The sequence below is a fragment of the Ursus maritimus genome, unplaced genomic scaffold (genome assembly GCF_017311325.1).
Source record: "Ursus maritimus isolate PB19 unplaced genomic scaffold, ASM1731132v1 scaffold_2, whole genome shotgun sequence".
Classification (NCBI taxonomy): domain Eukaryota; kingdom Metazoa; phylum Chordata; class Mammalia; order Carnivora; family Ursidae; genus Ursus; species Ursus maritimus.
The window spans coordinates 23667719-23683622 of NW_024424452.1; the positions used below are offsets into that span (position 1 = coordinate 23667719).

Below are 15904 nucleotides of genomic sequence, written 5' to 3' on the forward strand. Positions count from 1 at the left end.
GTGAAGATACAGAAGACTCCCGTCATCCTGAGGATCTCCTGTGTTGCTCCTTTATATCTACACCCAGCTCCCTCATCTTTTCCCTCCACCTTCCTCCAAATCCCTAGGCCCTTGATAATGATTGATCTATTCCCTAGTTTTATAATTTTGTCACTTTAAGAATGTTACATAAATTGGGGTGCCTGGGTGGCTCAGTCATTAAGCGTCTGCCTTCGGCCCAGGGTGTGATCCCAGGGTCCTGGGATCGAGCCCCACATCAGGCTCCTCCGCTGGGAGCCTGCCTCTTCCTCTCCCACTCCCCCTGCTTGTGTTCCCTCTCTCGCTGGCTGTCTCTCTCTCTCTGTCAAATAAATAAATAAATAAAATCTTTAAAAAAAAAGAATGTTACATAAATGGAATCCTATAGTATGCAAAAAAGCTCTGTTTTTATTTTTTCACTCAGTATAATTTTCTGGAAATTCATTCAGTTTCTTATGTTCATCAATACTTTGATCCTATTTACTGCTAAATGGTATCTCATGTTATGGATGAACCACAGTTTGGGTGTCAACTCACTGAAGGGCATCTGGGTTGCTTCCAGTTTTGGGCTATTGTGAATAAAGCTACTCTGAACATTCACGTGCAGGTTTTACGTGAGACTAGGTTTTTATAGTCCATAACAGAAGACATGAATGTTCAGAGAAGCACAATAACTTGTTCACAGTCACTCAGCTGGTCAGTGGTAGAGTTGGTATTGGAATTTAATTCTTGCTCCACAGCCTATGCACTCAACCACTAAGCAATGTGTTGAGATGATCCCTCTTATGAAACATGAAATGATTTTAAGATGTTCCAGGAAAAAAAAATTAAAAAACATTGAATGACATCCCGTTTTGGCTCCCTTCCAATTGTTCTGATTGTATTAAGGAGACTCTCTGACATGTTTTTAAAAGCTCTGGAACTACCAAGAGTAAGTTTCAGGATTGGAGTTTTTAGTGGGAACAGGGTTTAGCTAGAATTCAAGAAAATATGTTTTGTTTGCATTACAGTTATGGTTATAATTGCCTTCTGTTTCTGGCAAACCATACTCTTTTCATTTGTGATACCAGATCAACTTTTTAAAAAAACAGATGTTTTAAAGTAAACTAATGATTATTGTGTGCATCTGTTCTAACCTATCTGGGTGGGGGGCTGCTTGAAGGACAAGTGCAAGGTACTCATTTTATGTAACTCAGAAAAAAGCAGCAGACACTGCTCATAGAAGCTACCAGAAAAACTACAAAAGTGAAGGCATCTGAGGTAAGAGATTATGGGTGGAGATAAACAATAGACCATCAAGGTCTGGGGGAGATGCTGGGGTGAGGTTTTTTGTTTTTGTTTTAGTTTTTTTGAAATTAGGATGTTCAAGACAGCTATGTACATGGGGGATTTAAGACAGCCGTCAACATGCCTGGGCAAGATTCATGCTCAGCTAAGTCCTGAGAAGACCTTAAGCTTTCATTTCAGGCTGATCCCTAGGCTCAGAGCCAGTGCAGCTAAGTGGTGAAGGAGTGTCCCAGCACAGAGCCAATCTGTACAGGGTGTTCTCTCTCTTTTTTGGTTGGTGATTTTTTCTTTGTTCATTTGAGCTCCTGGCACTCAAAGAAATCTCTGTCAAAACATTAACTGAACATGAACTAAAGGGTCAGAAACTTCAGTGATCACACGTGACAAACAACAGTCTTAAAAGAATTTGCAAAAGTGTATCAAAGGACCACTATAGCCTTCAACAGTCCAAAATCAAAAACAAAACAATGAAACTCCAGCAACTTCAACCCCTAGGGAAATGGGAGAATCTAACTTCTAGAGTTCACGCATATGTGGAATTTAAGAAATAAAACAAATGAAATTGGTGGGGGGGGGGGATGAGAGGAAAACTAAGAAAGGGGCTCTTAACTGTAGAGAACAAAGGGATGGTTACCGGAGGGGAGGGACAGGCGGGGTGGGTGAAATAGGTGATGGGGATTAAATAGTGCACTTGTTATGATGAGCACTGGCTGTTGTATGTAAGTGATGAGTTGCTAAATTCTATACCTGAAGCTAATATTGTACTGTATGTTGACTAACTGGAATTTAAATAAAAATTTGGAAGAAATAATAATAATAATAAGTCAAACATGTTAAATGTGATCAAAAACTAAGAGAAAAAAATGGACAAAGAACTAAAAAACAGAAAAAAATATATATGGACAAAAGAAATTCAGAAAACAATTCTATTTAGAATAGCATTGAAAAGAATAAAATACTAAGAACGAATTTAGTCAAGCAAATGAAAGACTTTTACACTGAAAAATAAAAATTATTGCTGAAAGAAATGAAAGAAGGCATCAATAAATGGAAAGACACACTGTATTAATTGGAGACTTAATATTAAGATGACAATACTACCCAAGGCCATCTACAGATTCAATATACTCCCTATCAAAATCTCAGTGGTATAGATACATTCATCCTAAAATTCATATGAAATCTTTAGGGATCTGAAATAGCCAAGAGAATCTTTTAAAGGGAGAAGTTGAAGAGCTTACACTCTTGATTTTTAAACTTACTGTGAAACTGCAGTAAACAAAACACTGTGATACTGGCATAAAAAAAAAAAAGACACACAGATGATTGGAATAGAACAGAGAACCCAGAAAGAAACCCTCACATATACTGTCAATGAATTTTAGGCACGAATGCCAAGACCATTCAGTGGGAAATGTCAATCTTTTCAACAAATGGCACTGAGAAACTTGGATGTTCAGATGCAAATAAATGCAGTTACCTTATATACCATATTCACAAATTAACCCAAAATGGATCAAAAACCTAAACATAAGAGCTAAAATTCTGAAACCCTCAAAAGAAAACATAGGGGGAAATCGTGATTTTGGATTTGGCGAGTATTTATTGACTACGATGCCAAAAGCACAGGAAACAAAAGAAAAAATAGATAAAATGTTCCTCATCAAATTTTTAAAATTTTACAATGAAAGGACACTCTCAAAAGAGTGAAAAGACAATGCACTGAATGGGAGAAAACATTTGCAAAGCAAAAATCTGATAAGGGGTTCATATCCAGAATATATAAAGAGCTCTTACAAATCAACAACACAACAACCCAATTTTAAAAATAGGCAAAGGACTTGCATAGACAATTGTCCAGAGAAGGTACACAAATGGCCAAAACGCACATGAAAAGATGTTCAACATTACTAGTCATTAGGGAGATGCAAATCAAAACCACAATGAAATACCACTTCATATGCACTAGAATGACTATTATACACACAAAACAAATAAACAATCCTGAAAATAACAGGGATTAGCAAGGATATGGAGAAACTGGAACACTTGTGCATGCTGATAGAAATATAAAATGGTGCAGCCACTGTGGAAAACATTTTGGCAGTTCCTCAAGAAGTTAATTATAGAATTACCACATGATGTAGCAATCCATTTTCAGGTATATATCCAAAAGAAGCGAATACCATACAATACCATTCAGCCTTAAAAAATGACATTTGGTCACATGCTACAACATGGATGAACCTTGAAAACATGTGAAAAGTGAGATAAGCCAGACACAAAAGGGCAAATGTTGTACAATTCCACTTAATAGAGGTACCTAAAATAGGCAAATTCTTAAATCCAAAAAGTACATTAAAGGTTACCAAATGCTATGGATACAAGGAGGAGGGGGGAGTTATTGTGTAATGGGAACAGAGTCTCCATTTGGGCTGGAAAAAATTTCTGCAGATGCATGGTGGTAATGGTAGCACGATGTGGTGAATTTACTCAATGCCACTGAATTGTATGCTTAAAAATGGCAAAAAGGGTAAATTTTTTATATTTTACCTCAGTAAAAGAAAAGAAACGAAAAAAGCAAACAAATCTCAGTGGAGGAGTGACAACATATCATAGTCAAGAGAGCACGTGAAATGGGGTATATAAGTACATAGGTGTGGGCATAGGGGAGGACATCTTTGTAAAATAAAATATGTTATTTCCAATCAAAAAAATGTTGTTGCTCTGGACCATCCCAGTTTAATTTAACCAGAATCTCTATGGTTGGATCCAAGAATTAATTTTTTTTCTAAATCTCCTCAACTGAGTACAGGCAGGGTTGAGATCCACTGATCTACATACATGTTACTCTGTTTATTTTCTCTTTTATCCAAGCCTAAAATTGTGCTACTGTGAATTAAGGCTAGGGCCTGCATTTTTACTTTTGGGCAATAACATCACAAAGGGAGCAGCATCACCAACTCCCGAGGCCATAGAGTGAGGCCAACAGTGACACCAATGGCTGTTGCTGTGGAGAAAGAAGATGGTTTGAGATCAACTTCAAGGTCTGTCCTCTCTCCTCTGATGAATCTTGGAAGCTGAGAATTTACCTGGTCAAGAGTTTCACATTTCCTTAGCGCCTATCACAGTTTTATGTAATCCCTGGATTTCTTCTGTAGGGTTTGGGAACCAAAAAGATGTGGGTTTGAATCCTAGACCTGCCATTTATTTGACATGGAGAAGATATACAAAGCTTCCAATCTGCAGTTTCTTCCTCTATGAAGTAGGGACACCAGTCTTCTCTGGAGGCTCAATAAGTTTAGCAGATGTGTGCACACCCTGATGGCAAGTGGGACTGTAGGATTTGAACCCAGTCAAAGCTTCTTGCGTACTCAACCTCAAGAGATCACTGGCACCCAAGTCTAGGGTGCTTCTTTCTACCCTGTCAGCACTTAAGTGTCAGATGGCTTAGGACAGGAAGGGTTGTGAAAACACACTAGAAGCTTAGAGATTAATTAGAAGAGGCTTCACTGAGTTGGGGGGACTGAAGAGAGGTGTGAAGAAGGCTCATGGTACAGAGTTGAATCCACCCCCTTAGCACCCACACAGCTCCCTGAAGGGATTTTTGGGGCCTGGAAGGGGACAGGCGAGGATCACCACTTACCTCATAGCCCATGAAGAGGCCAATGGGCCTGGTGGGCTTCATCCTGATGCCAATGTTGCCTTCAGTGTTGAACGGCAGGGTGTTGCCTTGGTCGTCAATGATCTGGAGCAAGAGGCCTGTGAATCCCACCCTGCAGAGCCACCCCAACACGCCTGCCCTACCCACACAGTACCTGACTGTTCTCGTGACACCAGGGAGAATAAATGGGGGGAGGAGCCCTGTCAGAAAATAGATTAAAACTGTCAGAAGTCTTTGAAATCAGGAAATGGTGAAACCCAAGTTATGGGTCTACTGGTCTCATGGATATGCAGAGATGGCAAATGTGTCTTCAAGCTAGAAAACACAGATCAGGAAAAACTAGAAGCACCAGCTGATGGAGAGAGCTGCCAGTGCTCCCTCCAGGTGCTCTGGTCCCGTCTGCTGTGGGTGAGGCTTCCGGCCACCAGGCTGAGCAGCATTCATGCCCAGGATACTACTGTTCTCAGCTGAAGCCTCTCCAGGAAATTGGAGGGAAAACAGAAGGAGAGGAAGGACAACAACTGGGGTGGGGGTGGGGTGGAGTGGGCACAGCTGGTTCTGTCACCTGGTGTCACACAACTGTCCAGTCCTAGCTGAGCCATAACTGCTCCCAGCAAATGTCTTTAGGACCAGACCTGGATGTCGAAGGGGGGGATGCTTTTCCCCATGGAACCCGGCTTGATCTTCATTCCCTGGGGAGTGCCACAGCTTATTCCCTATTCGCAAAAGAAAGAAAATGGGGTTGGTCAAAGAGTCCAGGCTGATTACAAAGCATCAAGAACCATACACAGCATCCTCGCTCACCAATGTCATTCGATGCTGCGCAAAGAGCCCTTATGGGGAAGCTAGAAGGCCCAGATTCTAGGCACAAGGCATTGACCCAACTCTGGTCAGCAGATGTTAACCGCACTGGACATGGACTGGGCCTGTGCTAGCTCCTGGAGCTACCGGGTCCAGTGGGAGGGGCCAAAAAAGAAGCAAAGGGGTGAGCCCGGGGCTGTGGGCATGTAATGTGAGGTGTGGAGTGCCCACTGTATGTCAGACATGTGTCTGTTTGGTATAGGAAGGCCATGAAATCATTTAACATTGACTCAGGCTGTTAGAGATAGGAACCCTGTCTCAATGACTCAGAGCTATGTTGAGAATATTCAGATTGTGTTGTTCCCTTTGCTAGGCAACTGCCTCACCCCCATTTATCTTCCTGATGAAACTTATTCCTCCTTTATGGTATTCTAAAATATCTTTCTAAAGCTAAGACAGATCAGGATTTGAATCTTTTTTTTTCTTTTTTTAAGATTTTGTGTGTTTATTTGGGAGAGAGAAAGCGAGAGACAGAGCAAGGGCAGAGGGGAAGGGGCAGAGGGATACAGAGAAGCACACTCCCCACTGAGCAGGGAGTCCAACCTGGGGCTCGGTCCCACGACTCTGGCATCATGACCCGAATGGAAGGCAGCCACTTAAATGACTGAGCCACCCAGGCGCCCCCAGGATTTGAATCTTGACTCCAGCTATGTCATTATACTTCTTTTTCTTCTTCTTTTTTAAAAAGATTTATCCATTTATTTTAGAGAGAGAAAAAGAGCTCCAGAGTACATGAATAGGGTGGGGGGCAGAGGGAGAAAGAATCTTAAGCAGACTCCCTGCTGAGCACAGAGAACTATGCAGGGGCTCAATCCCACAACCCATGAGATCACAACCTGAGCCGAAAACAAGAGATGGGGGCTCAACAAACTGAGCCACCCAGGAGCTCCCCATTATACTTATTTTTGCTTGTCTGTTTCCCTCAGCAGATAACGAGCATCCTGAGAATAGAGATTGCCCATTCATCTCTACTATCCTAGCATCTAATGCAACACTTACTTAAAAACAAGAGTGACTGCAAAGCGAGCATGTACAAGGGGTTGGACATTGTAGCCAGAACTTTATATACTTCCTTTCATTTCCCTTATCACAACCCAGCAAGGTTGGATTATATTTCCATTTTGGAGACAGAGAAGCAGAGACTCTGGAAGGTTCAAAGCTATGCCTATGGTCTTGAAGCCTGTAACTGGCCACTGGAGATTTGAAATGAGGTCTGAGTTCCTGAGAGGGAAAGCTCTTTCCCCTTTGCTATGTTGCTGCTCACAGTACAGGCATGTGGAAAATGTTCCATAGATGAGTCAGTAGCTCTGAAAATACTTTGAGAAATAAAGCACCAGCCGGGTATAAGGCAGTATTCTGTTGTTGCAAATAGTTGATGCAAAGGGACATGGGTCATGGGTGTAGTGTAGTTCTCATCCCACCCTCCTCCTTGTCCAAATATAAACTATGAACCATACAAGGACAAAACCAGAGACTTAATATTTCTTGGGCCTGGAAGCAGACCAATTAATTGATGATTTAAAAGCATGGGGCGCCTGGGTGGCACAGTCGTTAAGCGTCTGCCTTCGGCTCAGGGTGTGATCCCGGAGTTATGGGATCGAGACCCACATCAGGCTCCTCCGCTATGAGCCTGCTTCTTCCTCTCCCACTCCCCCTGCTTGTGTTCCCTCTCTCGCTGGCTGTCTGTCTCTCTGTCAAATGAATAAATAAAATCTTTAAAAAAAATAAAAATAAAAGCATATATATAAGTATATATATGTATATGTATGTATATGTATATATATGTATGTATATATATATTATTTATTTATTTTTTTACAAAAAGAAAGTCAGACAAGTATGTGAATTGAGGCCAAAATAGCCATTTTGTTCCAGCTCCTGAGACGGTAGTCATCTCTCTGTCAGTGCCTCTGCCCAGTAACAGAAATGACTTGAGAATTGTGTTGGAAGAAAGATGCCTGCTCCTGACCCTGCTATCATTGATTAAGTCTTTGTGGTTCAAGGCATGCCTGATACTTTGAATGCACTGCCACCTGGCTGCTCAGTGACATCTTTGGGAGTCACACTCTGTGTGTACATGTGTGTGTGTGTGTTTGGGATATGCAGAAAGTCTCTGTTCCTTCCTCCACTCCAGCTAGTGTCGCACAATCAAACCTGTGTGCTGTCCACATAAACACCCAGAAATGAACTTCTGGGGCCAGCTCCTAGCTGCCTGTGGTTGCCACCCCAGGAAGGGGTGGTGAAGTGGACAGGACTTGCAGATGGTGGTCTCCGTGTTACTGGAGAGAAGCTCCCATCCCACCACCCCTCCTGGGCTCCCTAGAGCTAATGATCACAGGGACGGTGGCACCATGTCCTTAGACCCCTTTCAACGTTTTGTCCAATAGTTTTCAGTACATTGGCCTCTTGACAAACTGATGAGCTGTGAATTGTCTTTGTGCAAATTGAACTGAGGCAAGTTCACCTAGAACTCTGAAGCCTCCCACTGGCTTTGGGCAATGCTGTGAGCAGAGTGGGGCCTCTGAATATACATGGTTCAGCTCATCAGCTGGGCTCAGTGGCTCACCGCATCCTGACTGACCCAAAAAGGACCATCTCCTTACTGTTTCTGTCTGTCCGTAGATCTCGTAGAGCAGAAGGCCTGTCCGTCTTCTCCACTCCTCTTGATCCTCCGGCAGCAGAGCCTCCCCTCCAGTAATACAGTGCTCCAGGGTAGGGAACCTGAGACTTAGGGGAAGACAAAGTGACAAGAGAACTTGCCAGCAGGCCTTGGATGTTCTGCCCTAGACCCAGAGTGTTAAGAGCTCAGAGCCTTGTCATCTGGATCATTCATGCTTCCACTTCCTCACATTCTTCCTTGCCTTTTGGGCAATTTGCTGGTGGCCAAAGCCAACTGGAAGTCACTCACTTCCTGTCGGTTCATGTTAACTCTTCTGGCAAGGGGTGGGGGGGTGGTGAGGCTAATGGGCTTGGATCAAAGGTTTGGATCAACTTTGGAAATTGACGTAAAAAGATGGCAAAGATTTATCAGACCCTGTCTTTGTGGCTAAGAGGGGTATTTTATAAACCATAATGTGGTGGGGGATAAGACCCCAAGAGCATGTTAGGATGCTAACAGAACTGCATTGCCTTCTCTGAAGAGTGGAGTCATGTGAATTGAAGGGCTTTTGTATTTCTGAGAAGAGAATGCAAGTTAGAGGGTGGAAATGAATTGCTCGGGACATCAAGGAAGACTGGGATGACTGTAGGAAAAGAGAGAAGGGTTGCAGGTAGCAGCCCCGACAGAAGGAATTTCAGAGGGAGCAGAAAAGTTGGCTGTGAACATCTATAGTAAGAACATTGCATGATGTAAATCTTCTTCTTCATTTCTTTCCCATAAAATTTTCTGTAACTAATAAAAAAAACCCCACAAAATAATGATAGATTCCCTGAAGGATGTGGGGAGAAGTGATTGAGGTCTAAGTACCAGGTGTCCTAGGACTAAGCCAGGTCAGCTCTTGGGGGTGAGGGAGGTAACAGACATCTGGTTCACCTTCTCTTGTCACCCTGTCCTGGTACATCAGAGTCAGAGTCAGGGATAGGAGGGCTGGGTTCACTTAGGGTGTCTTCCTCATTCTTCTGCAGCTTTATGCAAAGTAGATAAAATGGTCAGATTCTCTGATGTAATCATTAGCTAAGCTTTGGTTATATTTTTACTGGGTTTGGGCAAAGATCATCAACTGAGGAATGTTTCAAAAAGTAGCTTAGTATGAACTTTGAAATACAGATGGGAACAGAATCCAACCAGCTCGAGGCTTCATGAATAAAATCAAGTTGCATTTCGGAGTTAGCTTCATAAGGGTAGGCCTAGAACACCTTAATATTGTAATTCTATATTTAAGACATGTTATTCTGACTTTTGAAGTAGCCATTTTAATCTCAGACTCTTTAAAAGATACATAAATGCCCATAAGTTTCAAAGAGCAGATTGCAGTTTAGCTAAAATTAACCCACAAACATGGGGAAATGCAAAAATAAAACCTATGGGAAGATAACACTATGCATCCACCAGATTGACAAAAATTAAAAACTCTGACAATAACAAATATTGAACAATGGGAATTCTCCTGTCTTGCTAGGGGAAGCATAATTTGGTTCAATGCTTTCGAAAATTGCATGGTAAAATGTAGTGTCACTGTGAACTAGCAATTCCTCTTCCAGGAAAATGCTACAGAAATACATGCTTCTATGCACCAGGTTACATATGCAAGAATTCAATGCAGAATTAATCACTAATAGCCCCAAAATGAAAACTACCCAAGTATCCATTAATGGTAGAACAGCTAAAAAACATGCAATGGGATATTATACAATGGGATATTGTACAGCAATGAAAATTAGCTATAGCAACATGTAGCAACATAGACACATCTTAAAAACATAATGCTGAAAAAAGAAACCAGATATTACAGAATAATAAGTGCTTACACACATAAAGATCAAAGGCAAGTAAAATATAATAATTTGTTTAGAGATATTTCCTTAGGAGGTAAATTATAAGGGAAAACCAAGGAAATGAACACCATAAAAGTCAAGATAGTAAATTCCTTTAGGGGAGAAATAGAGCCATGAAGAGATCTCTGGGGTGTGGGCAATATTCTGTTTTCGTGATTCAGATGAACGGTGACACAGGTGTTTTCCAACAATCCATTAATCTATACATGTATGTTTTACATATTTTTCTGTATGTTTGTCCTTTCATAAGAAAAAATATTTTAAAAAGAATAAACCCACAATGATGCAAGGCTCACTGAATGTTTCATTTGGATCTTGGAGTCCTGCTTTAAAGAACTAATTATCGCAACCAACACTTGTCACACACACACACACACACACACACACACACACACCTCAAAGAACCACAGTTAAAAATAGACCATAGTACATTGGATTCCTTAAATTCCTACCCAAAGATTGTTATCACCAGCCACCACCACTTCTACTATACCTGGTAGAAGCGTGCCGTAGAATCATTCGATATACAAGTGGCACAGCAAGGCTGTGGGTGATTGGGTATTTTAATAACATCTAGAAAATGAGGAGAGAAGGAATTTTATTTTTATAGTAAAGATTTAAAATATCAGTTAATTATTAGCATTTTAGTTCTGATCTCCCCTCTAAGGAGAGCCCATTATTTATTTAATTCTTTCAATATATCTATATTGGGCATGAATTTTGTACATGGCATGCATCAAGCACTGTTGGGGGAATGCAAGAAGAGTAAGATAACATCTTACTGAGAGTAGGTATTAATAGAGGAGATAAAACAGGACTCATCTGGTAAGACAGAAGTTGGTAGATGTCATAAGAGAGATTGGAAGAAGGAGATCATAGCAGAGGGAAATACTCCTTTTAAATGGGTGATCCAGGGACCTCACGGTACAGGTGGCATTTAGTTGGGGTATTTAACAAATGGAATGGTGTCGACAGGCAGAGGAATGGGGAAGTTTCTTGCAGATAGAAGAGTAGCAGGAGTAAAGTTTCCAGAGTTGAAGAAACATTTAAGTGAAGTCAAATAATATGATTTTTTTAGACAGGAGAGGAACAAGAAGTAAATTTAGGAAGATTGGGGTTAGGAGCCAGATTATATAGAGTCTAAAATGTCTGGTATTTGCTGTTGTTTTACTAGAGGTGGGAGTCTTTCAGTTTCAGATCAGGGTGGAGATACACTAGGAGAACAAAGGAACACTAAAGAGGGGAGAATGTGGGTTTGGGGTCTGCCTGCCCGACTTCAATCCTGTTACTTAATTCCTCCGCAACTCTGTTTCCTCATCTGTAAAATGAGAATATCTGTGCCTTCCATGCAGAACCACAGGGAGGTGTAATGGGCACATGAGGGAAATCTGCCTCCACTCTGAGTCCCTCCCTATCTGAGTCCAATCACCTTGCCCTTCCTTTCTTCCTTCCTTCCTTCTTCCCTCCCTACCTTCCTTCCTTCCTTCCTTTTTCCAGTATAATTAACATATAGTGTTACATAGTTTCGGATGTGTAATATAGTGTTATAATAAATCTATATATGACTCAGTGCTCATCAAGATAAGTATACTTTTAATCCTCTTCACCAATTTTACCCATCCTCCCACTCACCACCCCTCTGGTAACCATCAGTTTGTTCTGTATAGTTGAGAGTCTGTTTTTTTTGATTTGTCTCTTTTTTCCTGTGTTTTGTTTCTTAGATTCCACATGAGTAAAATCATATGGTATATGTCTTTCTCTGACCGACTTATTTCGCTTAGCATTATACCCTCTAGATCCATCCAAGTTGTTGCAGATGGCAAGATTTCATTCTTTTTTTATGGCTAATATTCCATCATAGCTATATCTATCTATCAATCTATCTATCTCACATCTTCTTTTTTCATTCATCTGTGGATGGATACTTGGGCTGCTTTCATATTAGCTATTGTAAATAATGCTGCAATAAACATAAGGAGTGCATATATCCTTTTGAAATAGTGTTTTCATATTATTTGGGTAAATACCCAGTAGTGAAATTATTGAATCATATGGTAATTCTATTTTTAAGTTTTTGAGGAAACTCCATATGATTTTCCCCAGTGGCTGCACCAGCTTGCATTCCCACCAGACAATGTATGAGAGTTCCTTTTTCTCCACATCCTCGCCAACACTTGTTGTTTCTTGTGTTGTTGATTGTAGCCATTCTGACAGATGTGAGGTAATATCTCGTGTGGGTTTTTGTTTTTGGTTTTTTTGTTTTTTATATAATAATATATTTTTTATTATATTATGTTAGTCACCAAACAGTACATCCCTGGTTTTTGATGTAAAGTTCCATGATTCATTAGTTGCATATAACACCCAGTGCACCATGCAATACGTGCCCTCCTTACTACCCATCTCGTGTGGTTTTGATTTGCATTTCCCTGATGATGAGCAATGTGGAGCATCTCTTCATGTGTCTGTTGGCCATCTGAATGTCTCCTTTAGAGAAATGTCTGCTCATGTCTTCTGCCCATTTTCAATTGGATTATTTGGGTTGCTTTTTTTTGTGTTGAGTTATATGGATAGTACATTTTTAATTTAACATTCCTTGTTTTAATCAGTATCTTTCATCTTCATTAAGAGGAGCTGAAGCTAAAAATGTTATCATTAAAACTTCACAAAAGTAACAAATGAAAAAATAAATCAAAATAATTAAACTTTCAAATGCTGGTGTGTGTGTGTGTCTGTGTGTGTGTGTGTGTGTGTAAATTTGTAGAATTAATACTTTGAAATAATTTGCACTTAAAGCACACTGAGACTTTGGGGATGCCCATGTAGTGGAAGTGGGGGGGAAAGATGGACTCAGGGCTTTGGGTGCAGTTTTACGCCTCAAGGACTGGCAGGATGTACACAGTACAGTGACGGAGAGGCAGATATTGACATGAGGCAGGGAATAAGAAATGGAAAATGCGGTCTGATGTGCTGGAGGGATCATCAGATGGACTTGGGGGAGATAAACAAGGAGGAATTTGCATGGAGGGAGAAGACTAGACCTAAGGCATAGTTTTGAGAGCCCCTTGAATGGGTGTGCACGCTGGTGAAATGGATCGTTTAGAAGGAAGAGGAAGGGTGAGGGCAGACCCTCGGAAGAGTAATCTGGGTGAAGAGGATGTGGCTGCAGCAAGCGGAGAGTGTTCTATAGAGGAGTGTGATATTAAGGGAGGAAAGACAGAGTTGGTCTGGTGTGGAGCAGGGTGAAGGGAAGGTATTTTTTAGGATGGGGAACTTTGAATATGTTTATGGACTAAGGGTGCAGAGTTAATGAAGAATAAGAGGTTGAAACTATGGGAGAAAAGAGTTAATAAATGAAGATTAATGAAGAGGGGAAAAGTGAGAAATTAAAAATGCAGGAGAAAAGGTTTAATGGATGGAAGATTAATGAGAAGGGCTCCTAAGAGAAGGACAGAGAAAAGAGGAGGCTCCACAGAGGTTGTGGGGAGGGGACTGGACTTTGAGAGGTGGAGGGGCAGGTCTGCCTCTGAGATGGAAAACGAAGGTGTGCATGGAGACACAAAGAGCATTTTCAAGGGAAGGGAAGTACAGTGAGGGGTTCACGCAGGTGACTTGAGTTATCACCATGAGGTACATGTATCAGTAACAGCAGCCACCACTGCTTTTGTGGGTGCCTCCTGTGTGCCAGCTCAGGGCTAAGCACTTCACACACTTCACCTGTAACATCTCGTTTATATTCCAACAATTTTGTGATGCAGTAATTATTAAAACTCCCGTTTTACAGATAAAGAAACTGAGGCTCGGGAGTAGCAACTGAACCACAAATAAATGTTGAACGTGGAATAAGAAACTAGATTTGTCATTTTCCAAGGGCTCTGTTTTTAAACACTTCAATAAATTGAGCAATAACAACAATAACAACAACAACAACAACAACAACAACACACACACACACACACACACACACACACCAGCTACCTGGCTCTGGCAGATCCAAGATTCAGGATCCAGGATACCTGAGCTTGCTCTGGGTGCTTTAATTTCTTAAAATGTGTTTTCAGGGTTCCAAGTTCACAAAATCTGATCCATAGACCTGGGGGAAGGGCTTGGAATCTGCATTTCTTTCAAGGTTTCATCCAATGTGATTTAGATACAGTGATGGATTCAGTGCTCCACACTTTGAGAAACCCAGAACCAGGGTTATATTATGCTTATGGGACCCCTCGCTAAATAACATTTTTTCCAGCAGGGTCCAGCTTTTGAGTTTGAAATATGAGTTTCTTCTAGGAGTTTGTCGATACTGGAAGATTAGTCTTCTTACCTGTTCAATGACCTTGGGGTCAAACTGGGGCAGATGATGGATGAAGAGTGTAGCCCCTACTGCCCATGGTTCCATGATGCACCCACAGAGAGCCAGAATCCAGCCCGTGTCCGAAAAGCACCAGAGGATATCAGATGTCTTCAGCTGCAGCATTTTCCTGCTAACTCCAAAATACAGTGGCCTCAGCTATGTGATTGATCATGAGAGGATGTGATCAAGGGCTGGGGACTCTGGTTTTCAGGTGGTGACCCACCCCTCATTCTCAGTGCACATGGGGCTCCAGACACACTTCCACACCAGGTCTCTAGAGTATGCCAAATCCTATTTTCTAGTCATGTGTGCCTTCAACTGATTTAGTTATAATAATCCTTAAGGCTTGGAATATGGGAACAAAATCTGTAGCTCTTTTCTTGGATTTGACTCTGTTACTGATACAGTCCTAGATAATGCTGGCAGCCATATGGGGATAACAAGTGATAATAAGCCTTTCTGAGAAGAGCATCAAAACATAGCAGAAACATAGCTGACAGATGGAAAGATGAAAATCTAATCCAGAGACTCTCTAGCTATGTCTGAAGCCAAACCCTGGAGTGCCCTGCTTCATGATCCAATAAACTCCTATAGTTATTTTTTGGCTTAAAGAGGTTTAGGTTGGGTTTTCTGTTATTTGTGATGAAGAAAGAGAAAGGGAGAGAGAAAGGAAGACAGGAAGAGGGAGAGAGAGTGAGAGAGAGATTTAATTTTTAATATCCCATCTTGGCAAAGGGCTGGAAACAATTAGATAATAGGCAATGATTGGAAGGTGGAGTGGAGGTTTCTCATTTCTCTACCCTACCTTACTGCTTCTGAGGGACCTCTGTGTGCATAACTCCTTGAGAAAACACCCATTTTACCTCCCATTAGCATGCTATGGCTTTGAGAAACTTTACTATTAATAGGGAAGGGCTTTGATAAACAATCCACCCTCCCTCATCCCAGCTCTCTCAGGATTGTGGCTCACCCACAAGACGTTACTAGCTAGGAGGATCTGTCTTCTCCGCTTCAGACCTACTACCCACTGAACATCTCTTCTGGGGTGTCTCTCAGGCACCTTAAACCCACCAGATCCTAATCTCTCCTGACTCCCTTGGACTAATTTTTTCTCCTCCAGTGTTCCCTGTATTTCAGTGAATGTCATTACTGTCCGTGCAACTGTCCAAGCCCAAAATCTGAGAGTCAACCTTGACTGGCCCCTCTCTTATCTCCCACATCTAGCCAGT

General features: G+C 41.4%; 1 protein-coding gene across 4 annotated transcripts in view; it reads right to left on the reverse strand.

Annotated features, from left to right (window-relative positions):
- Positions 1–15904, reverse strand: part of ACSM1 (acyl-CoA synthetase medium chain family member 1) — a 56068-nt gene that overhangs the window by 17385 nt on the left and 22779 nt on the right. For all 4 annotated transcript variants that reach the window (XM_040635255.1, XM_040635254.1, XM_008696969.2 and 1 more), the window contains exons 6-10: positions 14646–14805; positions 10818–10897; positions 8434–8557; positions 5605–5685; positions 4952–5053 (exon numbers count right to left, since the gene is read on the reverse strand). In XM_040635255.1, the coding sequence (XP_040491189.1) occupies positions 4952–5053; positions 5605–5685; positions 8434–8557; positions 10818–10897; positions 14646–14805 (547 nt within the window). The remainder of the gene's footprint in view (positions 1–4951; positions 5054–5604; positions 5686–8433; positions 8558–10817; positions 10898–14645; positions 14806–15904) is intronic.